This window comes from Podospora pseudoanserina, chromosome 4, assembly GCF_035222485.1.
Source record: "Podospora pseudoanserina strain CBS 124.78 chromosome 4, whole genome shotgun sequence".
NCBI classification, from domain to species: Eukaryota; Fungi; Ascomycota; class Sordariomycetes; order Sordariales; family Podosporaceae; genus Podospora; species Podospora pseudoanserina.
The window spans coordinates 3,585,654-3,613,528 of record NC_085923.1 but is presented as its reverse complement, the minus strand read 5'-3'; the positions used below and the strand labels follow the sequence as shown (position 1 = coordinate 3,613,528).

General features: G+C 54.3%; 10 protein-coding genes across 10 annotated transcripts; 9 read left to right on the top strand and 1 right to left on the bottom strand.

The window, feature by feature from the left end:
* Positions 1–247: 247 nt before the first annotated feature.
* Positions 248–2,087, top strand: QC764_404875 (uncharacterized protein). Its single transcript, XM_062946781.1, has 3 exons — positions 248–877; positions 940–1,290; positions 1,350–2,087. Exons 1-3 carry the CDS (start codon positions 262–264, stop codon positions 1,784–1,786), a joined length of 1,404 nt encoding a protein of 467 aa, XP_062800965.1. The 5' UTR covers positions 248–261; the 3' UTR covers positions 1,787–2,087.
* Positions 2,088–2,210: 123 nt separating this feature from the next.
* QC764_404880 (uncharacterized protein) lies at positions 2,211–4,715 on the bottom strand (the record flags this gene model as incomplete). Its single annotated transcript, XM_062946782.1, has 1 exon — positions 2,211–4,715. One exon carries the CDS (start codon positions 4,713–4,715, stop codon positions 2,211–2,213), a length of 2,505 nt encoding a protein of 834 aa, XP_062800964.1.
* A 1,361-nt stretch (positions 4,716–6,076) lies between these two features.
* QC764_404890 (uncharacterized protein) lies at positions 6,077–7,920 on the top strand (the record flags this gene model as incomplete). Its single annotated transcript, XM_062946783.1, has 2 exons — positions 6,077–6,770; positions 6,821–7,920. The coding sequence occupies exons 1-2, from the start codon at positions 6,497–6,499 to the stop codon at positions 7,918–7,920; spliced, it is 1,374 nt and encodes a 457-aa protein (XP_062800963.1). The 5' UTR covers positions 6,077–6,496.
* A 1,062-nt stretch (positions 7,921–8,982) lies between these two features.
* On the top strand, positions 8,983–13,984 carry QC764_404900 (uncharacterized protein; the record flags this gene model as incomplete). Its single annotated transcript, XM_062946784.1, has 4 exons — positions 8,983–9,135; positions 9,189–9,854; positions 9,932–10,554; positions 10,627–13,984. The coding sequence occupies 4 exons, from the start codon at positions 8,983–8,985 to the stop codon at positions 13,982–13,984; spliced, it is 4,800 nt and encodes a 1,599-aa protein (XP_062800962.1).
* Positions 13,985–14,370: 386 nt separating this feature from the next.
* QC764_404910 (uncharacterized protein) lies at positions 14,371–15,495 on the top strand (the record flags this gene model as incomplete). Its single annotated transcript, XM_062946785.1, has 1 exon — positions 14,371–15,495. One exon carries the CDS (start codon positions 14,371–14,373, stop codon positions 15,493–15,495), a length of 1,125 nt encoding a protein of 374 aa, XP_062800961.1.
* A 633-nt stretch (positions 15,496–16,128) lies between these two features.
* Positions 16,129–17,102, top strand: QC764_404920 (uncharacterized protein; the record flags this gene model as incomplete). The annotated part of the gene is made up of 3 exons (XM_062946786.1): positions 16,129–16,144; positions 16,216–16,579; positions 16,661–17,102. Exons 2-3 carry the CDS (start codon positions 16,311–16,313, stop codon positions 17,100–17,102), a joined length of 711 nt encoding a protein of 236 aa, XP_062800960.1. The 5' UTR covers positions 16,129–16,144; positions 16,216–16,310.
* Positions 17,103–17,429: 327 nt separating this feature from the next.
* On the top strand, positions 17,430–17,699 carry QC764_404930 (uncharacterized protein; the record flags this gene model as incomplete). The annotated part of the gene is made up of 2 exons (XM_062946787.1): positions 17,430–17,522; positions 17,586–17,699. The coding sequence occupies 2 exons, from the start codon at positions 17,430–17,432 to the stop codon at positions 17,697–17,699; spliced, it is 207 nt and encodes a 68-aa protein (XP_062800959.1).
* A 453-nt stretch (positions 17,700–18,152) lies between these two features.
* Positions 18,153–18,485, top strand: QC764_404940 (uncharacterized protein; the record flags this gene model as incomplete). The annotated part of the gene is made up of 2 exons (XM_062946788.1): positions 18,153–18,322; positions 18,380–18,485. The coding sequence occupies 2 exons, from the start codon at positions 18,153–18,155 to the stop codon at positions 18,483–18,485; spliced, it is 276 nt and encodes a 91-aa protein (XP_062800958.1).
* Positions 18,486–19,664: 1,179 nt separating this feature from the next.
* Positions 19,665–21,389, top strand: gms1_1 (UDP-galactose transporter Gms1; the record flags this gene model as incomplete). The annotated part of the gene is made up of 5 exons (XM_062946789.1): positions 19,665–19,742; positions 19,833–19,862; positions 19,954–20,262; positions 20,344–21,060; positions 21,123–21,389. 5 exons carry the CDS (start codon positions 19,665–19,667, stop codon positions 21,387–21,389), a joined length of 1,401 nt encoding a protein of 466 aa, XP_062800957.1.
* Positions 21,390–21,798: 409 nt separating this feature from the next.
* Positions 21,799–26,881, top strand: HFM1 (ATP-dependent DNA helicase MER3; the record flags this gene model as incomplete). Its single annotated transcript, XM_062946790.1, has 4 exons — positions 21,799–22,189; positions 22,272–22,475; positions 22,524–24,352; positions 24,417–26,881. 4 exons carry the CDS (start codon positions 21,799–21,801, stop codon positions 26,580–26,582), a joined length of 4,590 nt encoding a protein of 1,529 aa, XP_062800956.1. The 3' UTR covers positions 26,583–26,881.
* Positions 26,882–27,875: the final 994 nt, after the last annotated feature.

Here is a 27,875-nt window from a genome sequence, read left to right as displayed (position 1 = left end):
TTCTCAGGGGTAAAACACGTATTGATCTTGGCCAACCAGAACGGTCGAACATCATAACAAACATTCCAACAACAACTAGCAAGAACCAGCGATACAAGAAACAGGTGGATACCAACATGCCTTGGAATCGTGAGCTGCCCTGTCTCGTGGCTGACTACCTACATAGCCCTAACCCTGAAGGTCTGCCATTGGTCTATCACGTGTGTGGGTGATCTTGGTCGCTGCCCCACCAGATTCTCAACGCGAACTCATTCTCATGAAATGAACATCCAGATTCCAGGCGATTCTTTTGACGCAGGAACCACAAGGTGTAACGCTGCATCGCTTCATGGTAGCTATCTTATGAATACCAGTCGATCCAATACTTTACTCCCAGGTGCTTGTACTTCTTCAGACGCGGCGCGCGTGGCTGTTGAACCGAAATTCCATCACGCTCTTCTCAGAATCCCAGTTGACCTCAAGCGCCGTGCCACTTTGGACATCACACCCAACCATCGATCAGAAGAAATGCCTCCACCAGTAGCACCGTCTTATCCAGAATCAGAATCAGAATCAGAATCAGAATCAGAATCAGACGGTGTTTCTGACTCCAAGTCCGAGTCCTCCGATGATAACAGTGACAATGACCTTCTCAAAATCGAAGACTTGTCAGATTCAGCCAACGGCACCATCTCACATGTGCTGGGCAGGCTCCCTGACAACGCCAAACGAAAAGCCGAATATGATCAGGATGGAGACTTCCCATCAAGATCCAAGAGGCTTTTAACTTCGGCTCACAATGTCTCGTCTTCCTCAACCCCTGGCGCCTACACCAATGGCTCCATGCATGCGCGCCAAAGCTTTGCGGCACCTTTCATCGAACAACCCACACAGTTCCGTGAGTAAATTGTATCTCCCGCCATGACTACTGGGTCCAGTACTGTTGCTAACACCTGCCAGCATGCTTCGACCTGTTAGAAAAGACATTTCCCCAGCACAGACCCATACAGATGAGAACATTTCCGTTCTTCCGCTGGCTATGCCGACAACCCGTGAAAAGAATCCCGGCTGTAAGCTTGCGTTGGAACAACAAAAAAACCCAAAACATGCCCTCTTTCATGATGCAGGCTTGTGGCGATGTCTTGCCTCGCAAGCAGGCCTGCGAGCGGTGCGCCGAGATGAAGGGGCCCTACAACGAATGTGTCGTCATCAACGATGCCGAGTTCGGGGAATACACTGGCGGGTCTTGTGCCAATTGTTGGTATGGGAAGCTTGGGTCATCGTGCACGCTACGTACCGGAGTTACTAACAGTATGTTATCCGTTTGTGACCCACAATCTCGAACGTTGGCTTTTTAACAGGGATAGCAGGCAGTGCCCATCTAACATCACCACCACCTCTAGCATCGACAGCCACAGCAGCAAACCCACCGCTTCACCCCAGCTTTGCCGCTGCCGTGCAGGGCACCGAAACACCTGTTCTTCACCCTTGCTTCGCGACTATTCTAGAAAGGAACAACCCCACCACGCAAGCACCGCCGTCACAAGGCCAACCACCGGCATTATCGCCTGCTCTGTCCTCACTCGCTACTTCGGTGGCGATCACGACAAACCTGGTTCAGCTGTGGGAGAACAGGTACCGCAACATGACGCCTGAAAAGCTGATCAAGGCCTATGAACATCTGCAGGAAATGCAGCAGGACCTCAACACTAGGACTCAAGCAATACACCGCGTCATTTTGGGCGGGCTGAAGGATTCAATGAATGTGAGTAAGCGGAATGAGAGCAGTTCTACGGGAGAGAGTTGAGGGGGAAAGGGCTACGTTGTATGATGTATTGTGTAAAGGAGACCATATCAGCTGATGTATGATATCGATGAGACCGGTATAATTGCCACTGGAGTACGGATATGGGTATTGCACACCATCACCTGAGCTCAAGTAGTCGAGCTGGGACATGACAGCCAGTTATGGCAAGAACAACACACCAGCACCTAGTAGTAATACTTGGCAAACAACTTCTGGAAGACGATGAATTTTCAATTTCCACAGCGCTCGGTTTGCCTGTTCACCAAGCCTGTACTCATTATACACAAAAAGTAAATATCCCAAACCAAAACCGAATCTTCCCACAATCCATCACAGACACATAGATGAAAAAAGTCAAAAAAGTCAAAAAAAAAAAGAAAAACCCATGGTCATTTCTTCATCAAAAAAAACTCCTCTCTCACTCCTAAACCACCAAATCCCTCGTCTCCACCAAAGCAACACTGCTGATGAACCCATTCAAGTTATCCAAATAGCTGGCCTGATCCACCCCATCAATCGTCATCATGTTCTCCGTCCCCACAGTGTTGAGGTTGTAAATCGTGGCCTTCGACCGCTCCAGGCTCAAGATCCTCTGCTGGCACCTCGTCCCCGTCCCCACCTGCGAGCAGTTGACGTCGTAGTTGTCAAAGAAGCTGTACAAGCCCGCGCCGTAGATGAACAGATCGGTCGTGTCGACCGCCCGGACGCCCCACCCGGAATCACCGGGGGTGAGCAGCTCCGGGTCGTGGTAGCGCGCGTCAGGCGCGAAGGGGAGGCGGGCGTCGGGGTTGGGCTGGTAGTAGGCCGTCTCGGTCTGGACCTGGCCGGCAAAGATGGTGGACGCTTTGTAGAACTGGTATTCGTACAGCTGGTGGTGCTCCACGCTCGAGGCGACGAGCCAGAGCGGGCCGCGGGTGTCCTCGACGAGGAGGCCGCGGCCGGCGTAGACGGTGATCTGCTGGTTGTTGGCCGGCTCTTCAATGTCGTGGTCGGCGACCCAGATCCAGTTGTTCTCCTGGTAGAGGTTCGCCGCGTTGCGGGTGATGTGCATGGACATGAAGGCGGCCACGCAGTCGACGTCGAGGTTGGCGCTGGTGATGGGGGTCTCGGGCGTCTTGGGGCACTGGGTGAGCTGGAGGTCGGAGCCTGCGAAGCCACCGATGCGGGTGTGGACGTCCCACATGCCCGAGTACTGACCCGCGTGGGTGGTGGCGAGGTTGTACTCGATCAGGATGGCGCCGGGCTGCTTGCCGCGAGTGGAAACGATGGTGTTGGACCACTGGATGCGGCCTTCAGATCCCGGTCCACGGCGGTTGCCGACTTGGACCACTGGCTGGGGACGTGTTGGATTCTCAAAGTAGCGGCCGGATGACAGGATGACAGGGAAAGAAGAGTCACCAAAGATGCGAGATCCAGGTGGGATGAACACTGTGCGGGTCACGCGGTACATACCGGCGTTGATGTACGCAATCTTTCTTCTCTTCGCGGCTGCCTCAAACAGACGGTTGAGAGCCCGGGTGTCGTCGGTGGAACCATCACCCTTGGCGCCAAATTCGCGAGCAGTGAGGAAGGCAGACAGAGGCTGATCCTCGTAGTACGGCTTGGACGCGGTGAAGTATCTTCCTCCGGGGGCTGTCAGCGCAGAAGGACGAGTTGGTGGAGTGAAGGTGCCCTGGAAGAAAACGGGACCGCTGTTCTCGTCGTAGCTGTTTCCGCGGCCCCAAGCGGGAATGGTAAGGCTGGTGGTGGTGGAAGTGGTTCCAGGAAGAACGGTGCCAAAGGGGCCTCTGATGGCCACAGGAACATTCTCCAAGTCGAGGTTCTCAACAATCAACGTGTTTCCAACGTTGGGCTGGTTGGGGTTGGGCCAGGCATAGGCGATGCCGATGGGCGTGTCGGTGATGCTGCTGTCAATGATGGTGATGGTGCCCACATTGACAAAGGTGCCGTTGTTTGAAGTCAAATCCCATCCTGTCGAACAGTTGGTGATACTGATTCCAATATAAGTCCAGCCCCAAGACCAAAAGTGCTCGATAGCAGTCCGAGCGTTGTAGATGGCGATATTCTTGAAAGTAAATTGCTGGTTACCAACAATCATGGCCTGGTTACCACCGTAGAAGACGAGATCGCCAATATAGCCGCCAGAACCCTCCTCGATAAAAAGACCTTGGTGACGGGTACCTGGCGCCTCGGAAAGGCGGAACTCGACGTTGGAAAGAGAGGTGGCCTGCGAACTGGGCCAGTGAATGGCGGCAATCTCTGTGTCAAAGGCAACATCTGTCAAGTCGAAGACAAAGTGAGCGACCTGGCGCCAGAACACGTTGGTGGCGCCCCATGCGAGGCCACCGCCATCCTGGTATGGGTTGGTATCAAGAACCCAGCGACCAACAAAGTTGAAGTCAGCCTTGATGACGGGAGGGCATCCCGGATTTCCGATCAGCTGGGTGTAGTAGAAGTCGATGATGGGCGCGGTCACCCTATACGTGCCGGGAGGGAAGTAGATGAGGCCAGGAGTGATGGTGCTGCCAGTGCAACCTGGACCGCACCGGCCTTGGGAACTGATGGCCTCGTTGATGGCAGCCGTGTCATCAGCAATACCATCACCAACTGCACCAAAGTCCTTCACATTGCGCCAGACTTGATAGCCCGCCGTTGGGGCATACGGGGCCACGCCTTCGTGGTCAATCCTCGCCAACCAAAAGTCATCGCAGGTCACCGGAGGAGTCGGAGGCAGTGGCGGCAGTGGCGGCTTGGGTCCCGGTCCATGTCGGCTCTTGAACTGGCAGTTGCTCTTCTCGGCCGTTTCACGCTTGAGCAGCTCATGAATCTCGGCGTCGAGAGCGTCAGCGTCAGCGTCAGCGTCATTCAGGGGCAAGGCCGTTGCCCCAAGGAAGAGGACGGAAAGCGTCAAGAGCGACGGGAAACGCATCGTGATAAGGGCTGAAAAATTAAGGGATTACAAAAATGTAATAAGAATAAACGAGAGACTATGGTGATGCTTTGTCCCGCATCAATAAGGATGTGATGAGACCGGTCCTGTCTCTTGCAGACCCAGAAGCCAGACCGAGGAGGGGGAGGGGATCAGCAGTGGTTTATACAGCTTCACTTTTCTTCTGCCCCCCCTGCAGCAGACATTTTACGAGTGAGCGGCTTCTTCCCGCGGGAGGGGAACCAAGGGAACCAAGGCGACCAAGAGGGCTGGCCACGGTGTGGCGGGTGCCAAGCAATGCCGGTGCTAGCCCAAAAAGGTGTCGACAACTGAGGATCAGTATTAGAACCAGGCCCATGTCCCCGCCCTCCTCCTGTGTTGACCAATGATGCAATCTCACAGCGCTCTCTTTTCTTTTTCATCGCGTCTCACTGCATTCCGCATTCAGCGGGGGCGTGATGTTTTGTCTGAGATGGGCACATGCCTGGCTTCTTCACGACAAGACTGCGCCGTCGAGGGAATTCTTCCATGTCTTGCCAGCTGTGGGATACCTCATGGAATCGTGGATCGCAATTTATCGCGGGAATGGGGGAGCTAAAGCATCGCAATTAGCGCCCCAAACTACCGGGCCTCTTGGCATGTGCTTGAATTCCAGGCTCCGGCACGTTCTCCATGAGCAATCTCTACAAGAGACATCAGGTTGTGGATGAATGATCGTGTCATCCAGATGAAGCAGCTTCACACTGATTGGATGTGTAACGGTGCTGTTTGTGCCTACAACTTTGTTGCAGCTGGGTATCGCCAAGGGTACCAGTGATCTGGGGTGTTGGTGGATGTCAGGTACGATCAGAGCACAGACCGTACTTTATTTTACCACATCTGCACTTCAGTTCAACTGCAGAGGGGTGTCAAGTGATACCTGATGGGAAGCCGGCCAGGTGAGATAGGTGGTACATGGAGAACCGATGGCCGAGGTGCCACCGGAACCGACCCAATACCAAGACTCGGATGCAACACACCAAACCACACTCATCCAAGAAGGTAGTCGTACAGACCGCGATGAGGCTGGCATCTGTGAGACCAGACAGCAAGATGTTGGAATTGTTCTTGACAGGTGGGAGGGGTTTTATACCGCAATATGAACAATGGCAAAGCGAGAAAGGCGCTTATAAGAGAAGGTTTGACCAGCGTGTGTCCACTTTCGGATGCCCGTATGAGTCTTCCCGGAGAGTCTCTTGAAGGTACCAGCTTACTCATGTGACAAACACGTGATGCCGACGTCAGTGGCACTGTTTCTCCAAAATTATGCCGTCTGTCAAAAACTGAGAGTTCGCACCGGGAAATCATATTAAACGGCAACATCTGGGCATCGAATAGTCAGTATGTTTCTACGCGTACTATTCGATACGGAGTACCGCCAGCAGGTGTTCTATTAGCGCTTGCACGGCGTGTTGAGTCACTGGCCGAAATACACTCGATGCCATAACCCACCAGCTTCTCCGGAGGTCCTGCCGCACAACATCTCCAAGAGCACACAAAAAGGGCTCCTTGGTTATAATAGGATATGAGTTTTCTTTCCATTTCTCACGCCAATCTTTTCCCCGGGTCAAATCTTTGCCAGCAACATGCAATTTCCAGCACAACTCCTCTCACTGCCAGGCGAGCTTCGCAATCAGATCTACCGCGACTATCTTTGCGACGACACCGAAGATGGGCATGTTTACTAATTTGAAGCCGGCAAATTGAGAAAGGCAAACAATCAGCCGATCGAGCTCGATTTGATGTACACCTGCAAGCTCATTGCCCAAGAGATGCGAGGGCTGGCGCTGAGCCTCCACTCCATCGCATTCTCAACACTCTACTCACGACAACTTCGCACCAGAGCTGCACGTTGGGCTTATTTTGTCTCGCGATTCAGAAGCCATGTCGGTTGGTACAAGGTGGCCCAGATTGTGCCCGCAGAGGTGGTCCAAGAAGTAGCTGGTCCACAATCCTTTATCCATGCCATCTTCTGCCATTACAAAAACAGCAGTCTTCCGAGCTTTTATAGGGTGGGTGGGATCAGGTTCCATCTGTTCAGCACGACCTTAGGGCCCGGCTAATAGCCAAAGCTGTCACTGAACCTGCCTGTCGCGCCGATGTTGGCACGGCGACCGAACATGAAAACTACGAATATGACACGAGACGATGGGATGTGAGAGGCGGCCTGGCTGCCTACCTTGACGTTATAAAGGAACCGTGGAGAATTTCAACCGACGAGCTTGATAGGATCGGTGCCCGTCTACCCATACGCAAACGAGAGGCTTCAGCAGCTCTCAGAGATATGTGGCGGGACCACCCTGGCAGGTTCAGATTTTCTGCTGCAGCCGCAGCAATTTATTTCCTAAATTCCCTCCCTACCACCACAAGAAAGCATATACGCCGGATTCATCTTGACGAGGACAGAGTATCGGTTTCCCATCCCGAGTGCCCTATACGCGGTCTTTTGCCTTTTTACCTGGAAAATCCAGGACTCATGATAGAGCGACGTGCTAGTCTTTGGAACAATCTCTTCCAAGCAAGAGCTTGGGGCGAGGCTAGCGGGAAATTTCTAGATCCTTTTAGCGGGTTCACGGTTGGCCTGCTCAACTGGGGCGCGACGGACCATGATGCCTTGCCAGCGAACCATGTCACGAGGCAAGTAGCGTTATGGATGGCAGAAGCCTCACATCCTGGTATATCTGACGCCTTGAACTTAGTTCTCGACGGCGGCCCAACACAGGACCGGTCAGCCGACGTGTTTCGCGAAGTTGTTCAGCGAGACGCTGCTTGGCAAGTTGCAAAGGAACGTCGGTTCAACGATCCTAAGCGCACTCTCTGGATGCGGATGGAAACTGCGGAAAATTGCTGGCATGTTGTTAGGTTCCCTCAGCTGCTGGCCGACATCAATAAGCCAACATCACGCACAAGATGCAATTTCGACCCAGGTCAACCATGGGACGACGACCAGATCAACCAGATCATCAGCGCCAACCAGATCGCCGAAGATGCCCTTTCGCCCAGTCGTTATGACATGAACATGCAGCTGCTCCCCGTGGATCCATTAGACGCATGGGGGTTGGGGAGGGACCTAGACTTCGACACGGCTTCTCCCTTGAAGTCATTTTATTGTCTTCTTGAAGAAAACATGGATCCGGGACACTTGGCTTGGGAGCCACCCTGGTAGTAGGCGCCTAGGGTAGGTATGTGGAATCAGACACGACGAAAGGAAACACGAACGAAATAGTCAGACCTCATGTCTTTTACCAGCCTCTGCATGGACTTGCTACGCTGTTCTTATAGCGCTTGAATCGTGTCACAGCAGCATTGCAGTCATGGTTAGGTGAAGGGAACCACGGCGTTTCAGAGACTTGGCGAGGCACAGAAGTATGAAAGTCTTTTGACAGTTACTGTGTAAGAATCAGATATGTAAGCGGCCCCTTTCCACAAAGACCAAAGCTTGCAAGTTCGGGATGTGGGCGTCCTCCTGATGGTTTGAGATGCGTTTTCACATCTGGGACTCTCCCTGGAATTTTCGGCGGCATCTGGAGGCATTCGGCTGCAGGTCCAAGAGCTTGGCACCAGGCCAGCGTCGCAGCCAGCCCCTGTCTTGCGTCCCACTCTCAGGAACGGTCCGATGTTGATTGGATGGAGGAGCGGACATTACCTAATAATCCCCCGTCGCACACAGACAAGCTTAAACAACCAGCGACCAGGGCTGGGACCTGAAACACCACGACAACTTCACGCCCAGTTCACGCCATCTTGCCTGGCAGATGGAAAAAGAGAGGTCTAATTTTGGCCCCCCCGACCCCGTACATACAATCTCCAGCACATGGGACGACAGCCAAGACGCGTCGATCCGTTTCGAGATGGGCTCATCCAAGTCTCCCCCCCCTCGTCTACCGCCGCCTGGACGCAGCTGATCCTGGATTTGCCCGCCCGCCGTTTCCTTTGGTGTCACTCTGAGGGGGAACATCGGGGCTTGGCGCTCAGTATAACCTCTGGCCGGACCTCCCAAACTTTCTCTTTGATCCACCCACCGTGATGCTGTCACTCTACCGACACGTTCCTTGCTGTTGTTGATCCAGCCGCTGTGCTTTGCAGCTTGCCTGTTTGGCTGTGTTTACTTCTCATCGCCCTGGAGGCCCCTTTTTTGATACCCCTTCTTGTCTAATATCTACCTTGTTCAACAGTGGCTTTTGCTATTTGGCGTGTTTTGTCCCAGCCTTTGTTTACATACCACATAATGTCTATGCAATCATGTCCGGTGTCTGGCGTGGCCGGCGGCCAGTGTCCTGCTGGTTCAGTTGCTGGCAGCCGGTCCAGCAGCCGCATGGGACCTCGAGGCTGCTCCTTTTCTGGCTATACACAACCGGGAGACATTCACGCAGCATTTGATGTGAGCCGAAGTCTGGAAATAATCGTCGGATAACGTCGACTGACACAATACAGATCCCCCGAGGAGTGGATGCCGAAGAGTGGCTGCGAATGAGGGAACGCAAGTCGATCAACGAGGTGCTGTACGCCAATATTCCAACAGTCAACGAGATCAGCGGAATGAAGAACATCGATACACTCAATGTGGCCGAACAGGATCTTTTGGCTGTTGCACTAGGGGCCCCTGCGCGTCAAGTAATGATCAGAGCTGAGGAGATTGGACCAAGGACTGGCTGGAAAGATGGGTACCTCAGCGTCGAGCACGGGTTTTGTCCACCAGATTACGACGAGTCTCCTGGTGCTCTCGCCAACTCACCGGGACGGATATGGTCAGATTTGTGTGAACGAATGCCGGGATGTGTGGCCAGGGGTCGTGTCCGGGAATCCGTTGCCGCCCTCCCCATCGTTGAGGGAACACCAGAAGTCATTCCAGACAGGGCATTATGGGCAGCGGTGGTAGCTCTCGGTATGCTGTGCTCCATCTATCGATACGAGGATAACAACGACGGCAACGAGGGAGTAACGGTCAATCCTACGAAATGGCGGCCCAAGTGCGAAATGGGAGACGATCTGGGAGAAGAGCTGGTTGGAATTCCGCGAAGCATTGCGCTACCATACTGGCAGGTTTCAAGGCGCCTCGGTCGATCCATCCCCCATCTCACCTTCTTTGACCAATCATCGGTAAGTGGGCCGGGTGTTATCTTTCCCTTCTTTCTGTTTTGATCTTTGAGTCTTGCTAACAGTACGTCCGTCCACAGTTCAACATGAAGTTGCGTGACAAGACCGCCACATACCCATACGTGGGAAGATTCGACAACATGGACATGCGATGGCCTGTCTTTGGCGAGAGGACAGAGATTGCCTTCCAGAAGGGCTGTGCCGATACGTCGGCATCATTCCAACATGGCCCCGATGCCATAGCAGCCTGCCAGGAGCACGTCATGAACCGCAATGTCGAGGGCCTCCTTCGAGAGCTGATACGACTCAAGGAAATCCTCGAACGCATGCCCAATGCCTTTCACACCATCAACACGAATCCCAACTCGGGTGAAAACTACGTTCCAGGCCACCAATGGGTTCGCTGGGGCAAGTTCTCAGCGCCTCTGAGCAAACGTTGCCCTGCTTCATCCGGTCTTCAGTTCCCCCCTTTTCTCGTCATGGATGCGTTCTTGGGCCGCACCAGTTACGACTCTTTTCTCGGCAAGGAGGGTCTGCATCTTCGTGCATGGCTCCCCTCCAATCTTCGGGCGTTTATTGCCGCCATCGAATACCACTACCGCATCCCCGAATTTGTTAAACAGTCGGGCGATCCAAGACTCATGGGTGTCCTTGATGGTATCATCGAGGCGTATGTGGGTGAAAGGGGGTTCATGGGCACACAGTGAGTTACTTTGCACTTTCTGGAAGACAAGGTCGGCAGTAGATAAAGGAGTACCTAACGTGTCCATCACAGCCGGTACAAAGTCTTTGGCATTCTCGAGATTGCAAGCAAGACAGGGAGGACAGAGACAAATGGTCTGTCGGGCGCCCCTGATTCCAACGACAAGCCGTGGGAGGAGACGCACAAGCAATTCTCAGCGGCCATGAAAGAGCGCCTCGAGCCATTCCGTGGCAAGATCACCATCGAACCCCATGAGATGCGCGGGACTTTTGAGGAGTGCCGGTACAAGTCCCGGATCTTGAGCCGGTCCTTTGTTGACAACGACCCCAACCGGTCCATCGCCATGGTTACCATGGATCTACACAACACTGGAATCACCTTCCAACCAGGTGATCGCCTGGCTGTCATGCCGCTGAATAGCTGGGCCGAGTGTGCCAAAGTTGCTGCAGCCCTGGGGCTGGGGGACTATCTCGAATACCGGATCACGCCCAACACCCAGTGGCAGCGGTTCGCGCAGCACCTGGGCGCCGTTTCACACACCTCTACATCACACCTCACAGTCAAGGATATCCTGAGGCGTGGCCATCTAGCGCCCATCACTAAGGAGCTCGCCCTCAAGGTCCATGACATGCTGCGTGCCTCATCCAACACAGTGCTTCAGGTTCTGGCGACAACTGAGTGGCCGGTCAAGGGCTCTCTCGGCGACCTGCTTCAGGCCGCTGTGAGTGAGACCAACCCGCACATCTGGGATCGCGCTTTTGACCTCACCGGGGACTTGTCGTGGCTCTGTGATCTCATTGCAGTGGAAGTCCCCAGGACATATTCCATCTCCAATTACTCTCAGGAGCTTCTCCCTTCGGTGGTTGAGTTGACCATCTCCCGGGCTGAGTACAACCTATGCTCGACATTCGCGGGAGAAGAGAAGATTGCATGCGCAGGTGTTAGCAGTGGCTTTCTTAATCCGTTTGTGGGTTCCAGTGATGAGCTCATCGAGGATGAGGAGGATGTGCTCATTGGGGTCAGCCGACCGCTCAACTTCCAGTTGCCAATCGACCGGGCGGCGCCTGTTTGCCTCTTCGCTGGTGGCTCCGGCATCGCGCCGATGCGAAGCTTTTGGCAGGCCCGCCTGGCCTCCCACAGCAACGCGGCTGGTCGAGACCTCTTGTATCTGGGAGTTCAGTCTCGAGAGAAATTTGCGTATGAAGAGGAGCTGCGTGACTACGTCGAGGCCGGCCTGATGGAAGTCCATCTTGCATTCTCCCGGGATAGCCGTGGCCTGGTTTACGACCGACACTCGCGCGAGTTGGTCGAGAAGGAGATGCCACCACGGTATATTGATGCCCTCATAGTGGAGCAGGGTGCCACCATCTCGGAGTTGGTCATGTCGAAAAAACAGGGCGGCCTTGGTGGCTATCTTTACGTCTGCGGCTCGGTGGCTGTTTTTGACACGGTAATGAAGGGGATACGCCAGGCTCTTTACAACTACTGCACCTCGACCATGGAGGCTGCCGACACCATCATCAACAAGGCTTTTGCCGAGCGGCGCTTCATGTTGGATGTCTTCATGACCCCCAAGCCCTTGCCGTGCAACCTCCCCACCATTCCTCTCTCGCAGCTGGCCCGTCACACCGGCCATCGACCCGACAGCCGCATGTGGATTGGGGTGCACGGCAGTGTCTACGACGTGACAGACTTTTGCCCCATGCATCCTGGCGGCACCTTGATCATCAAGTCCAACGCCGGAGTTGACTGCTCCAAGACGTTTGACAACCTTGCTCACACCAACAACCCCGAGGTCAACAGCCTGTTAACGAAGTACTTTGTTGGCCAGCTCACACCAAAGCCAGACTTCCACGGGGTCCTGGAGCTTGGAGATTTGTATGATCTTTGGGCTGCTTACCTGCGCACAACTGTTGAGACCCTGGTTGCTCACCAGTTTGAGATGTATGACATAATCGGCGCTGGTGATGTGGATAGCGCTAGGGATGGGTACCTCCGGGAGTCTGAGGACGTTTGGACACGTCCCAAGGCCGTGGGAATGGTTAGGGTGTTTTACGACTACCAGTCTCGTCTGCTGCAGGGAGGTTTCTCTGCGCTGTTTGGCCCCAAGCTTCAGGAACTCGTGCTCAAGCTGTCCTTCACCCTTGCTGATAGCGCTGGTGCTGGATCCGACGTGCGGCTGCCCGACGTGCTGGGAATCATTGCGCGCGCAAAGACATCTCCGGACGCCATTGCAACATCTCAGGAAGTCGCTCTGGTCGGTCAGTTTGTCGGCCAGAGCAGTGGCAACATCAGGTTTGCTGAGCGTGGCATCTTCAACTACGCCGCCAAGAGCGTTGAGCTTGACATCGAGTTGCTGGAAGATATTCGCGAGGAAGCATGTCACGGCATGGACGCCTTTGACAGCGTCATGGCTATGGAGGCCGAAGACGACGACCAGCGCTTGATGGTGCTGGCAACCTTTCTCATGCAGGCCCTGGAGCGCATGGCCAGGAGATTGGAGGTGTTTTACGCAAAGCTCGCCAAGCACAGCGTGTACAACCCCGTGCTCGAGCGTAACCCGGCAAGAACTCGCTGGAATCTGGTGAGGCAGAGAATTCAGGATGGGTCTTTCTTTGTCCTGACCCAAGAGACTGTGCTTGGTGCTGCACCGGCATACGTGTCAGCCCAGCAGCAGAAGCTAGGCGTTGACTTTGACAATGTCATGAACAGAATCCAGGCGAGCATCCGCGGCGCTCCGAAGGCCAGCCCAACGCCACAAACACTGAATGCAATGCACCTCGCCAGGGCGAGCACGGCTCCAGAAACGAGTGCCATGGCGACGCACGAAAACAACACGGCAGTCAAAGCCATGTCCAGCTTCATCGATGCCAACATGAGGTCCATCCGCCGGCTGAGCAAGCTGCCATCCTCATTGACCTTTGAGCAGATCCAAGCCGCCATGGAGCAACAGCATCGACCACCCACCCCGCCATCCATGATTTCCACACGGTCACCTCCCATGAGGAACACGTCTCGCGCCACGTCGCTGGAGCGCATGATGGCGTCCTACAACGGCAGACCACTGAACTCTAGAACATCACAAGTGTCTGGTTCTGCCGCCGGCCACATGGTGCACGGTGCCTTTGGCATCATGGCGCCTCATCCCATAAGATCACCCCCTACTCCACCGCTCGACGGCACAACGGCCATGACAGCCATGATGGGCAAACTAAATGTTCGGTCTCGTGGTCGGTCCGTCCCGCCCTCGCCGGCGGGCTCGGTAGGAAGCACAGGAACCCGCGTCGGCCGCAGCATGAGCGTGCGGTCGGTTTCGCAGTCGCGGCCACCAGCGCACGCACCCAGACTCTCCACGACCTCGCTTCGGTCATTCAGGTTAGGAAGTCAGGGAGGAGATAGGATGCCTCTCAGAGTCGCGCCTACATTTTAGTTTCTTTTCTTTTCATAGACATATGGATACTTTTTATACACTTGTTTGCCTAGCAATATGGCATATTTACATACCTTACCTCTAAATGATAGCTACTTTTTCCTTGATACTGACAACTGTTTTGTCTGTTTCTGGTATGTTGTTCATACCCTATACAATTTCTGTGCTCAAGAGCCAGTGAGAGTCAAATGTGAAGGATCGCCGCGGGTTTGTCATCCCAAAAGTCCGAGGACACCAACTCAACAAAAGTTCCCCCACGGTGCACCGCGGACAAGTTGAGCGGCATTGCCATCTACACATATAAAAGGGCCGTCAATGCCAGTTATCCTATTCTATTTTTCTCTACAGACCCAGAATTCCCAGACTTTTGACATTTGGACTTCATCATGACAGAAAAGAAGATCCTTGCCGTGTTTGGCGCAACAGGCCAACAAGGCGGCTCCGTCATCAACCAACTCGTCTCTGAACCCGCGGCCTCCCTCCCAAACATCTCACAGTTCCACCTCCGCGCCCTCACCAGCCGCTCCTTGCCCATTTCCTCAGCTTCTCCTATCCAACTCGAACAATGGTACCGCCTCATCGGTAGTTCCCCTGATACCGATACCGACAACAACACCACCAACAACACCACCAACAACACCACCAACACCATCCAAGTCACCCCCCAAGTCGACTTCCACACCCCCTCCACCCTCCTCCCCGCCCTCAAAGACGTCCACACAGCCTTCATCATGACCACCCCCTCCTTCACCCCCGTGACCTCAGACGACCCCAACTCCAGCAAAGAATTCCTCGCCGTCCAAAACATCCTCTCCGCCGCCCTCGCCCAAAAAGTCGACACCGTCCTCTTCAGCACCCTCCCCAACATCACCGAGCTCTCGTCGGGTAAATACACCCACGTCACACCCTTTGACGACAAGGCCCGCGCAGAAGCCTACATTCGCTCGCTGCACCCGCAAATCAAATCAGCGTTTCTGTCGCTCGGGTTCTTCATGAGCAACTGGCTGACGCAGGGGTTCTTGGCGCCGAGGTATGATGAGGACACGGACAGTTGGGTTATGAGGCTGCATGTTGCTGGGGGGACGGGGATACCGCTTGTTGACGCGGGGAGGGACACGGGGAAGTTTGTGGCGGCGATTTTGGAACGTGGGGTGGATGGGACCGGGGAGGCGGTGCTGGCTGCGGAGGGGGTGTACCCTTTGGATGGGATCGCCGAGGTTTTCTCGCGGCACACGGGGCAGAGGGTGAGGTATGAGCAGGTCACGGTGGAGGAGTTTAGGGAGACGGGATTGAAGGGGTTTCCGGAGAGTTTGAAGGATGTTTTGGTGGAGGGGTATTCAGCGCTGGAGGAGTTTGGTCACGCGGGGAAGGAGACGGGGGCGTTGGTGGAGGAGGGGAAGAGGCTGGTGAGGGAGTGCGGGTTGGGGGAGCTGGTGAGTTTGGAGGAGTTTTTGAAGAAGGAAGGGTATGTTTTGGGGAAGGGCCCCAGATCGAAGCAGTGGGGTTCTTGAAGATGGTTGGAGTGGGTGTTGTTGTCTTTGGATCTCTCTTCTCTTTATTTTCCTCTGTATCTTTAATCTAAATTCGCCCCGGGCCGAGGAACACGATAGGCGGTCAGGGAAAAGGGTGGCACCTACGCAACTCCCCAGAAAATCAAGCTTTATTGCCGAACCCCCAAGCCAGATCTACAGATCTACCTGCTCGGCAAACACGGCCAGGAAAGCGCGGCCAGGAACTTTAGGCTCAAGTTCCGAAAATCACGCGCAGGAATAAATGACGATCATGTCTTTGGTTGGTGGCAGTTATGGCTTCCGCGGGGAAGCTGCATGACAGGTAAGCTTTGTTCATACAGGCTAATGTCACTCAGATAATGGTTGGTGGCGGCTTCCCGGTATCTCTATGGCCAGTTGTTATGGGAATACCAAGGAGATAGGGCCCAAAAGAAAACTAGTAGAGAAGTAGTATGGGGATAGGTGGCTCTTCTTTTTTCATGGGGCATGAGAGCTGATAACGGACTGGTGCTCTCCGTCCGCAGCCAAAATATGGCGTTGAGTTTGAAGCAGATGAAGATACACCTGCCTGGACGGAATCAAGGACTTGACGAGCTTCGATGAATTCGGGATCGCAAGGACGGCTGGGGAATCCGGGGCATGTTTCTCCGTAAGTGGAGAGGCAATACAAGCACTCAATATCCGACCACGGGCCACGGCACTGACGGCGCGGCTTTGTAGATGGGACCACAGTATTTAAATACCATAAACCTCTACGATGTATTTGAGTTGGAATCACCATTGACCTCCCGGAAATTACCAACTTACCACCAAAGATGTTGCGCCAACTCGCTCTTCTCTCACTTGCTCTCGTCCCCGGATCCCTGGCCCAGGTCTCGGAAGGGTTCGAAAACGGATGGGACCAGTCGGCATGGCCAACATACGCGCCGGACTGCAGCCAGGGGGGCAAAGTCACTCTTGACACCGCCAACGCACACAGCGGGAAGAATTCCATGCGAGTCGATGGCGGCGGTGGTTACTGTGGTCATATCTTCTTCGGCACTTCCAAGGTGCCCACTGGAGATGTATACGTCAGGGCATGGATGTGAGTCCAGAATAGCATACGAAGCAGCCCCCATCGGAAGGCGAGGCTAAAAACAGCCTGTTAACAACCCTCTGACAACAGCAAAGCATCCAAGGCGCTCACGGCGGCGCACGTCACCTTCATCACAATGCCCGACTCGGCGCAGGGCAACAAGAAGCACCTTCGTATCGGCGGCCAGAACAGCATCCTTATGTTCAACCGCGAGTCGGACGATGCCACCCTCCCTGATCTCTCTCCACAGGGTGTGGCCACCTCGGCCGCTCTCCCTACAGGCAGCTGGCAGTGCTTTGAATACCACCTGGGACCTGACGGCACGATCGAGACGTGGCTGAATGACAAGGTCATCACTGGGCTGACAAGCAAGCCGGGCACTGCCAACCCGAATGCCGCGCAGTGGCAGAGAAGCTCAATCAAGCCAAAGGTCACGGCCATCAATTTCGGCTGGGAGTCTTATGGCGGGGACACCAACACCTTCTGGTATGATGATATCGTCGTCTCGTCGACCCGTGTGGGATGCGCGTGAGCGCCGAAGATAGTAAATAAGATCACATGGGTTCCTGTGGCTCCAAAACCCAAGCTAGGAGTAGAAACACCTCAAAATAAATCCGTTGATGTGATTTGAGGGCGCCAAAACGACGCTATCGTGAGACCTTGGCGTCGCTTTTGTTGACTCTCTCTGGCCAATCAGAAGTCAGCTACGCACAGGCCCCAGCACCAGGGAGGCCTCGGTCGTTGTCGGAGCTGATAAATTCTCAGCGGTGAGCAACGACGACGCCACCAGCGTGCGACGACAACATCATCCTCGATTCTCATTTTTGACATACCTCACCTAAAGAAACATCCAAGCACAATGCCCACCGCTCAAGAGCCAACACAACAGGAGCGGATGGAAGCCATCCCCCAGGACGGCAGTGTAGTGAAGAAGGTCATTTGTGAGCAGCCAGTAAGCCAAAACCCTCTTGACAAGCGACCGACAGTGGAACGGCGAGACTAACACGAGCCTCAGAAAGCTGAGCCACTCCCACAGGCGGATAACGAGATTTCGATGCGTGGCGGCGGTATGAACATTGGGTTTACCTGTTGCGGTGGATCGTGTTCATTCCATAAGCACTGCTGTTAGTGAGAGAAAATGGGGGAGATGAGGATGGAAGACGGAGGACGAAGGATGGAAGATGAAGACAACGAGGACCCATGATTGTAGATGCTACCTAATAATTGAGACATTTGTCGGAATTGGATGTTGAAGGAAGCAATGCGGCTCTGCGCCAAGCAGCCCGATTAAAGGCTGGAAGCCTCCTGGAATTGAAAGCCGACTGCCGCGGCGGGAGCAAACAAAGCATTCATCGAAACGGTTGATGGTGGGGCACATATCCATTCGTCAACATGATGTCATCACTTCGCTACTACCACCAACCGAACCTTTCCTTCAGGGATCCGTCCTCGAGTTGCGTCTTCCACATCATCCGACCCTTTAACGTTGTCAGAGGATATTCAAGTCGATTTGGTACATTGCCGGCATCATAGTCGACACTCTTCACAAGACGAAAAGAAATAAAAACACGATATCATCAAGATGAACCGCTTCGGAACGCGCAACCTCCTTCGTCCCGTCCTGCAGCAGACCCAGGGAAGGCTCACACAAAGATGCTACTCCAATCTGCCGCCTCAGGGACCCCATGTGGGTGAAAAAGGAACAGCAAAGGTGTACAACAAGGATGGAACGAACCCCAACAAGAACTTCGTGTACGGTTTTGACCAGGATGAGCCCTCAGGGTCTTGATACTGATGATGGTGTGACAGTTATCTGGGAGCAGGCGTGCTAGGTCTCGGGGCCGTATATTTCATGTTTGGAGGCAAGAAGAAGAGCGGGAATTCGGCTGCGGCCGCGGCTGACCGAGCTGCTTGAGTGGGATGGTTGACAAGGGGGACGGGAGTGTAGGATGAAAAGCTATGGAATGGAATAAATGGACGTCCGAATGAGTAGGTTTGGCATTGTTTTAGTTACCTATCGAGTTAATCGTGCTGTTATCGTTTCCAAATCAGGGGGGCTTCCCGTTCAAAAGAGAGTACCAGTACCAGTTCACCGTCTTGTCGCATTGCATGCTTATGAGCCCTTGACGTTGCACTCTTTTTTCTAGGCTTTCTGGGTAGTAGGAGAGTGGTACTCGAGACATCCCTCCCGTCGCCGTTATGCTCGCCATTTCTTTGACATTGTCAAAAAGTCCCATGGTGGGACATGTGCTCCCAGTGTCTTCGAGGTGGTGTCACTGGATCACTGCTAATGCAACTAAAATGCGGGGAAGAGGTGGACCGTGTGACGCCCCAAGAAGCTGGGAACCTCGAGGTGGTGTTTGATGGGATGTTTGATGGAAAGTGACGGGGTCATCCGTCCCAGCCACCTGGGTTCTCATGAATGAGCCTCTTCTACACAGGTTGTCATAATTGCCAGAGATCTGGAGTGAGCTTAAGTTCCCGTCTCTTCCGTCCAGTCGATCGCTGAGATCATGATCGGTGCGGCGTAGGCCTTGGACACCCAGAGATCGACTTGGCGGTACCAGCCCTGTACCCCGCTTCCCCGCCATTCTGGTGCAACGGTCCAGGTCCCTCTGAGGTACCACCGCTTGGCGATCTGCGACTGCAGGGGTGAGGGTGGGCAGCTTGGGAGCTGTGCAGAGAGGTCCAGCAAAGCAGGCCAACGTCTGCACCCAGTCTGAAAACGGCACAGGAGGATAAAAATTCTGAAATAAATCCAAGCTTCCGGCCCTGCCAGAGCTGTGCTACTCCCGTTCCTCGCACAACAGCCTCTTCTTTGTTGCTTTGAGGACTGGAACGAGGGCTCCATTGTGTCTCTGTCTGCCCGCTGGCGCGTTGGGCGAAACACCCACGAACCCCTTTGGCGACCTGAGACCCTCGATTTTCCAACAGTGACGTCGGAGCGCATTGCCCACGGAATTCACCAGAACTGGACAGCAATTGCGAATCGCGATCCGGGCATTCCTCCTCCATATCTCCTCTAACCTGCCGTTTGGTCTGACACAAGTCTCCGGCCTTCCCACGTCGTCAGCGGCTTCAGAAGAAAAACATCATGGCTCTCCCCACCGCAGCGCCCCAGAGCGGGCCAAGCTTGCTGGGCCTGCCAATGAAGCAGGCCTCCCTGATCACAGTACGCAGCTTTCACAAAACACAACACTCGACAACAGGAAAATGGCAAAAGACTGCTGGGAACAGATGGCTGACATGATGGTTGGGATAGTTAACATTCCAAAATTCTGCATTAATACTTGTACGTTAACTTCCTCGCGCCGGTAGCCCCGACGTGGGTGTGGCACAACAACCCCATCTTCATGCTAACGAACGGGCGCCTCCCATGCCAGATTATGCATTACTCTCGAGTTATGGCACCTCCAGGTGACCACCGATACTTTGCTTCGACTGCCGTGCTCCTCAATGAGCTTCTCAAACTCGCTATGTCCCTCACCTTTGCCATTTACGAAGTATCCCGAAGCCTGGCGCCCCAGACCCCGGCAACAGTCCTGCTTGAGCAAGTGTACCATTCGGTATTTTCAGGCGATGGGTGGAAGCTGGCCATTCCGGCTGTGCTGTACACGCTGGAGAACACGCTCCAATATGTTGCGCTTGGGAACCTGGATGCGGTGCATTTCCAGGTCTTGTTCCAATTAAAGGTCGGTGCTACCGCTGGGAAAAATTAGGGCACAGAAGCCGTTGGAACATGGAGAGCATAGCAAGCTGACAAGGATGGCTAGATCATCACGACAGCAGTGTTTATGGTGGTGCTGTTGGGCCGGACGCTTGGGGCCAGGCGGTGGCTATCCCTTGTCATCCTGACTATGGGGGTGTCAGTTGTATCGCTTCCGTCGGCCAGTTCCCCCGATCTTTCGGGTGACATCCACGATTTCAGCGACCACTTTTTCCCACGGTCAGTCCACGAACTCGGCCAATTTGCTGGTGGTGTTGTGGAGGCGGCGAGGGAATTGACAAAACGAGGTGTCACTGGGCTGGTTGGGGAGCTGACTCGACGATCGGCCACCTACGAAGGCATCAAAGAGGACCAGGAACCTACGTTGTCGACGATGAACTACTCGGTGGGCGTTACGGCTGTTTTGGTCGCAGCACTTGTCTCGGGGCTGACGGGGGTTTACTTCGAGAAGGTGCTGAAGGACTCTACCACACCAGCCTCTGTGTGGACGAGGAATATCCAGTTGTCATTTTACTCGCTATTCCCCGCGCTGTTTGTTGGGGTCGTCTTCAACGACGGACGGGAGATCGCCAGGCATGGTTTCTTCGACGGATACAATGCGGTTGTTTGGACAGCAATTGTGTTTCAGTCGGTGGGCGGAATTTTGTCGAGCATCTGCATTCAATACGCAGACAACATTGCAAAGAACTTTGCGACCAGCATCAGCATCATCATCAGCTTCCTTTTCAGCGTGCTCTTCTTCGACTTGGAGATTACAACATCGGTACGTGCAGACAGCTCAAGACACGAGTTTAGTGATGGTTGCTGACATTTTCATACCTATAGTTCTTGTTTGGCACAGCTCTTGTGCTGGGAGCCACATACTTGTACACCCTCCCGGAAGGAAAACGCGCGCGGCCACCGCCCATCAGCATCGCCAGCTACGAGAAGACAACAGTGGAGGGCACCCCGCGATATCTGGATCAGGACAGGCTGAGCGTCAACCCCTTGGACTCTGCTCACGGTGCAGCTCTGTCTTCGTCCAGGCCTGCTTCGCCGCTGCATTTCCACCCCCGCACGCCTTCTTCGAGGGGGAAGCGGGCTGAAGAGTGAATGGTGTGGGGTGGGAGGGCCCAGCAGGAGGGATGCCTAGCACTACGCCGGAGTAACATCTGGCAAACGTGACATTTGGAAGATTGGAAAAGAGGCAGCAGGATTTGGATACCCACAGGTGGCTGCAAGCATTGTTGGAAAGACCATGTACCTAACCTCACCAGCACGAATAGACATGAATTCATCTCTTAGGTACCTGGTATGGCACCTTCCAGGCTCTTTCCGTACATGACTTGTCATTTCAGGCAGCCAGGCAGATTTCCCGGGTGACGGAAGGTGTAGAATGGTGGAGTCGATTCCCCGCCTGCGTGGGCGTGCTTGAGGCAGGACCTGGAGTGAGGGAAGGAGCCGTCGTGATGGGCAAGCACCACCAGACGAACTGGCTTGGGGGGGGTTCTCCTTCCACCTCATGCCCGGGCAGCCCAGTTCATCTCCATCTTATCGTTTGATACTCGGGCATCCCGCATCCGCATTCTACAGCCCAAGTCCAGCTGCAAACGCCTCTCAACACGTGTTGCAATTCTTTCTGCCTCTGTCATACCTTCCACCCGGGCACTTCAATACCTTACGCAATTGGCACACCATGTCGCGGCCATGGAGGCCCAACAGACCCCATGTTGCGAAACGCAATCGTGTTGTGCCAGTACCTGACGACAGTGTACGTTCCCAGGACGCTTCCCGAGACACCCGTCATTCACACAACCACCGCTGCGCCTCGGAGATGGATCCCCGGACCCCGGACCAGTTCCGCTACTTGAACCAGCCGACGCAATTTGATGATCGACTGGGAGACGCCTACGGTAAGCTAGCTTATTCTTGTCGTTCTAGCCGTTACTTGACGCGGTTGAGTATGACCTCCCCTGATTAATTAATCTTTTAAAGCCATTGAACAAGACCCCGAATACCAACAAATCATTGCCGGTTTATCGAGACACTCCGCCCCACACATGACAGAGAGACATGCTAGTCCTCCATACCAAAACGCAAACACTCCTGGCTCCTTTCAATCGCAACACCACCCAGCCCACAACATCTCGCAGCCTCGCCACCACCTATCGCAACGACAACCATTGGCTTCATATTCAGGTCAGCATGGTGGAGGCGTTAATACGGAACTCTGCTAACTCTGCCCAGTCTCTCCCGTCCTCGAGCCTTCCGCCCGCAGTTGGTCGCATGCGAACTACAGCCCGCCCCCCGGGTCAACTACCCACACGCAACCGTATCACACGTCGTTTGCAACTACAACAGCTACCCAACCGGACATTACACACTTTCAACCCCTTCCAACTCCCAGTACTACGCGAGAGCACGTTCCCTCTCAACGGCAGGGTACTGCGCCTGTTGTTCGCGGTATACGCCTCGTCAACTTACGAGAGGCCCTGCCAGACAAGTTCCGCGCCCTGTTCCCCTTTGAATTTTTCAACGCAGTACAGTCCAAGTGCTTCGAGGCAGTGTACAAGACCAACAACAATGTGGTGGTCTCGGCACCCACCGGTAGTGGAAAGACTGCCATCCTCGAGTTGGCAATTTGCAAACTTGCTCTCGATCGCGGCCACGAAAACTTCAAGATTGTGTACCAAGCACCCACCAAGGCCTTGTGTGCCGAAAAGGCTCGCGATTGGGAAAAGAAGTTTGGCCACATGAAGCTCAAGTGCGCTGAGCTCACCGGGGACACTTCCCAAGCCGAGATGCGGCGCGTCGGCGATGCTTCGATCATTGTTACCACCCCAGAGAAGTGGGATTCGATTACACGAAAATGGCAAGACCATCGCAGGCTTCTGCAGCTGGTCGAGCTATTCCTCATCGACGAGGTTCATATTCTCAAGGATGTCCGTGGCGCCACGTTGGAAGCAGTCGTTTCCCGCATGAAGACCATTGGAACCAATGTTCGATTTATCGCTCTGAGCGCCACCGTTCCCAACTCGGATGATATTGCCCAATGGCTTGGCCGGGACCATACCAACCAGCACCTGCCGGCACTGCGAGAGACATTTGGTGAAGAGTTCAGGCCTGTCAAACTGCAAAAGTTCGTTTATGGATACGAGTGCAACGGCAACGAGTTCATCCTTGATAAGCTGCTTGACTCCAAACTCCCCAACCTAATTGCCAGGCACTCTCAACAGAAGCCCATACTGGTGTTTTGCTTCACACGGAAATCCTGCGAGTCAACGGCCAGTCTGCTGGCCGAATATGCTGCTGCCAGGCCAAATGCGAAGCTGTGGCCTGCCCCCAAAGGCCGGATCCCCGTCATCAGCCGAGAGCTGCAGGAGCTTGTCAAATTGGGTGTAGCATTCCACCATGCTGGTCTCGACGTTCAAGATCGAGGTGCTGTTGAGCAGTCATTTCTTAAGGGAGAACTAGGTGTCATATGTTGCACGTCGACATTGGCCGTTGGCATTAACCTGCCATGCCACACAGTTGTGTTGAAAGGAACAATGGGCTACGCGGATGACAAGCTTCAGGAGTGCTCTGATCTCGAGGTGATGCAAATGCTAGGTCGAGCGGGACGCCCCCAATTTGATGACAGCGCCACTGCCATCATCCTGACCAAGGCCGGCAACAAGGCACGGTACGAAAAGATGGTGTCCGGACAAGAAATCCTCGAGAGCACGCTTCATCTCAACCTGATCGAACACCTCAACTCCGAGATAGGCTTGGGCACCATCCACGATCTCGCGTCTGCAAAGAAGTGGCTTAGCGGCACGTTCTTGAGCGTCCGGCTTCGACGCAACCCAAGCTTTTACCACTTGACTGGCAGTAATTGCAATCCCAGCCAGATCGACGCCAAGCTGGAAGAGATATGCGAGCGCGACATTAAGCAACTGCAAGAGGCCCAGTGTGTTACTGACAACGAGACATTCAAATCAACCTACTACGGCCGCGCCATGTCCAAGTATATGGTTGAGTTTTCCACAATGAAGATGCTGTTGCAGATTCCCAAGGCTGTCAAGATGGGCGCACTGGTATAGATCCCACATGGCCTCACAGAATTATGTTGACCACGGCGCGCTGACCCCATGGCCACAGCTCACCATCCTTTCACAAGCCAGCGAGTTCAAAGAGTTTCGTTTCAAGCCCGCCGAGAGGCCTTTGTTTCGCGAGATGAACCAGTCCCCCCTCATCGTCTATCCAATCAAGGAAGCGGTCACGCAAACATGGCACAAGATCTCCTTGATGGTTCAGGCCCATTTGGGAAGCGTTCAATACCCCGACTCGGCCGATGCAGCCAAGGCTCGACGTCAACTGGTCTTGGAGCGCAAAATCGTGTTTGAGCGACTCAACCGCCTTGTCCACGCCGTGATTGACTGCAAAGGAAACGACTATGATGCGATTGGCATGAAGAATGCCCTCGAGCTTGCGAGAGCCCTCGCTGCAGAGTCATGGGAAGGTCGGGTGACACAACTGACCCAGGTACCCAGCATTGGGCCCGTTGGGATGCGTAAGCTTGCCAGCAAAGGCATCCGGACAGTGTTGGAACTCGCCGACATGGACAGCGTCGACATTGAGAGATTGATGGCTCGGCAGACCCCCTTCGGAATGACTATCAAGAGCTCTCTTGAAAAGTTTCCCCGGTTGAGCTTCGATCTGGAGCTAGTCAGCCATAAGTCTCAACCTAGGCCAACAGGCGCCACCGTTGGGGTGGAAATTAGGGCTAACCTACGGTATTTGAATCGACTCGGTCCACCTTATTGGAAGAAGAAGACACCTGACATCAACTTCCTGGCCGAAACTACCAGCGGGACTCTTTCGTTCTTTTGGCGAGGCAGCATGAGGAAGCTGGAGGTCAGCAAAGAGACAGGGTACGAGTTGAAGTTCTGGGTTGGTCTCCAAAATGTTGATGACGACATTGTGTGTCACTTTACTTGCGAGGAGATTGTTGGGACGATGATATCCAAGACACTGAAACACAACATTCCTGCCTCAGCATTTCCCAAGCAAGCCGCTTTCTCCACCGTGCCCTTGAGCTGGGCTCCGCCAGCGACAGCCAAGTTCACTCAACCACGGACGATTGATGGCAGCAATGATGCTGATCAAATGGACGAGCTGGACGATGGTGGTATTGACGATTCTGACTTCATTCTCGCCGCTGAGCAGGCGGCCGCTCGGTTAGCACTGCGCCCACAGTCATCATTCACCACGCAATCTATCCAAGCACCCAGGTTTATGATGGAGGGCCAAAAAGACGCTCAGGCGGATCAGTATCCAGGAATCCATGAGTTGGTCGAGATGGCACAGGAAGAGGGTTCCTCTCAACCCGAGTCCGATACATCCCCCCCAGTCCAGCTTCCAAGCGGAAAGTGGCAGTGTAATCATAACTGTGCGGGTGGGACTCTCACAAAGACGGGCAAGCCATGCACTCATAGATGTTGCAAAGAGGGACTTGACAAGCCACGAAAGCGGGCACCGCCCAAACCAAAGGTCAAGCGCACGGCCGAGGAGGCCTGGGATGGTTCTAAGACTTCCCCTCAAGCTGCGGGCGATAGGAAGCGGCCCAAGATTGAGTCGGTATCACGGCCCGGTGCCACTCAACAGGCACCAGGCGTCCGCCCGCCTGTTCGGTCTGCCGCAGTAGACTGGAATGCGTACGGGTTCACAGAGGAGGATCTGGAGTGTATCGATCTTTCATCCTATACCGACGATGAAGGCGATTCCGCTACCATCAAGGCGGAGCAGAATGTAATAACAAAGTCCAAGCCCCAACGAGCAAATGAAGTCCGTACAGCCGCACAACCTCCTCGCCATTCAGAGACAGACGATGAGGCCGACTTGCCCAGTCTGGACGAGCTTTGTGCAGCGAACACTTCAGTCATACGGAAAACGCCCGGTGCGGCCTGGCCGCGGTTTCAAATGCCTTTCACAAATCCAACGGCCTTCAGACCTGGCGCCTCTGACGTGGTGTTGTTTGAAGGCATTGCCAAAAAGTTTGAAATTTCAAACACCTGCAAGGACTTGAACTCTGATGAGGGTGATACACCCTACCCTAGCAGTTCGCCAATGTTTGTGTACCAAGAATCGCCAGCAAGCTCGAACATGTCGACGAACGAAACTATGGCGGTCACTCGCGAAAATCAAATGAAGGAGGAGGTTCAGTCTGGCAGGACCTCGTGGCCGGACGGCTTGCCCGACTGGGTGAAGGTCGACTCCAATAGGGAGATTGTGGATTTCTTTGGGCCGTGTGTAACATATGTATGAAATGAGGGGGTTTCGATGTGAAGAGTAGATGGGAACGGCTTGGGGAGGATCGACATTGCTTTGATAAAATACATGGCTACTCTTTAGTAGGCGCATTTCAACATGAAGCTTACCTGCACGGATTCCATGGTGGAAGCGGACGGGGATATGAGGGTCATCGGAATCAAGGACACTATTTAGCCAATAGGCACAAGCGGAGAAAAGCATACAGGCATAATATAGCTTTAGACGTCCTCTGGGATAAAGAGGCCCAGGTAGCGGGGTTGTCCTCGGCAGATGAATCCAGTGTTTGATCAAGGTGTTGTTGAGAACGACCATTTAACATGACATTGTGACCGAGAGCACCTTGGGGGCCCTCCAGGGACCCCGCGCCTCGAACAATCCTATTCCCACCAAAACATGAGGCTATCACGACTGCTTTTGTGGACGGCCACCGGGGCTGGCGTGTGTGACGTGGTGACGGTCGAGGAATTAGCCCACAATGTCTCTCGCATCGAGTCCCTCCGCGAGATCAAGGATGTAACTTCAACGTTTGCGCAGCTAGCCCAGTTCGGCCGCTACGCTGACATGGCGGCGCTGTTCGCTCCCGAGGGTACTCTACTCTGGGGCAACACCTCCATCCAGGGTCCTGAGGCGATCAAGACATGGCTTGAGGCGGACGCGGGGGACATGAACGGCCGCCTGCCTGGATCACTCGACACGATGGTTCTCGCCACACCGCTGGTGAACCTAGCTGTGGATGGCAAGACGGCGGAAGGGAGGTGGAACGGGTGGAGGTTTCAGGGGGACGGGAAGGGGGCCACGAGGATGAGGGGGGGGATATGGGAGAATGAGTACTCTGTGACGCAGGAGGGCAGGTGGGAGATAGGGGTGATGAGGTATCATGAGCTTTACGAGGGGGGTTATGAGGGTGGGTGGAGGAATGTTGGGGGAAGGGATCTCGGGTTGGTGCCTGAGTTTCATTATAGTGCCGAGGAGGCGGGGGTGCCGATTCCGAGGGGGGTTGCGGGTGTGGTTGGGGAGGGACCGGAGGGTGTCGGGTTGGAGAGGAGAATAGAGGATTTGAACGATGAGGATGAGGTGAGGAACTTGCAGCATGCTTGGGGGTATTATGTCGATCGGAGGCTGTGGGGGGAGGTGGGGGAGCTGTTTGGGAGTCATAGTTGGGGGGTGGTGAGGGTGGATAATGTGGGAGTTTTTGAGGGGCCGGGGGGGATAAAGGAGGGGTTGGAGAGGTGGATGGGGGGTGAGGGGTTGAAGCAGGGGGTTCTGAACGAGCATCTCATTTTTGAT

Coding starts and splice junctions, on each gene's coding strand:
- QC764_404875 (XM_062946781.1), top strand. CDS start 262: ATGAACATCCAGATTCCAGGCGATTCTTTTGACGCAGGAACCACAAGG. Junction 878..939: donor CGAACAACCCACACAGTTCC/GTGAGTAAATTG, acceptor AACACCTGCCAG/CATGCTTCGACCTGTTAGAA. Junction 1,291..1,349: donor ACGTACCGGAGTTACTAACA/GTATGTTATCCG, acceptor CAGGGATAGCAG/GCAGTGCCCATCTAACATCA.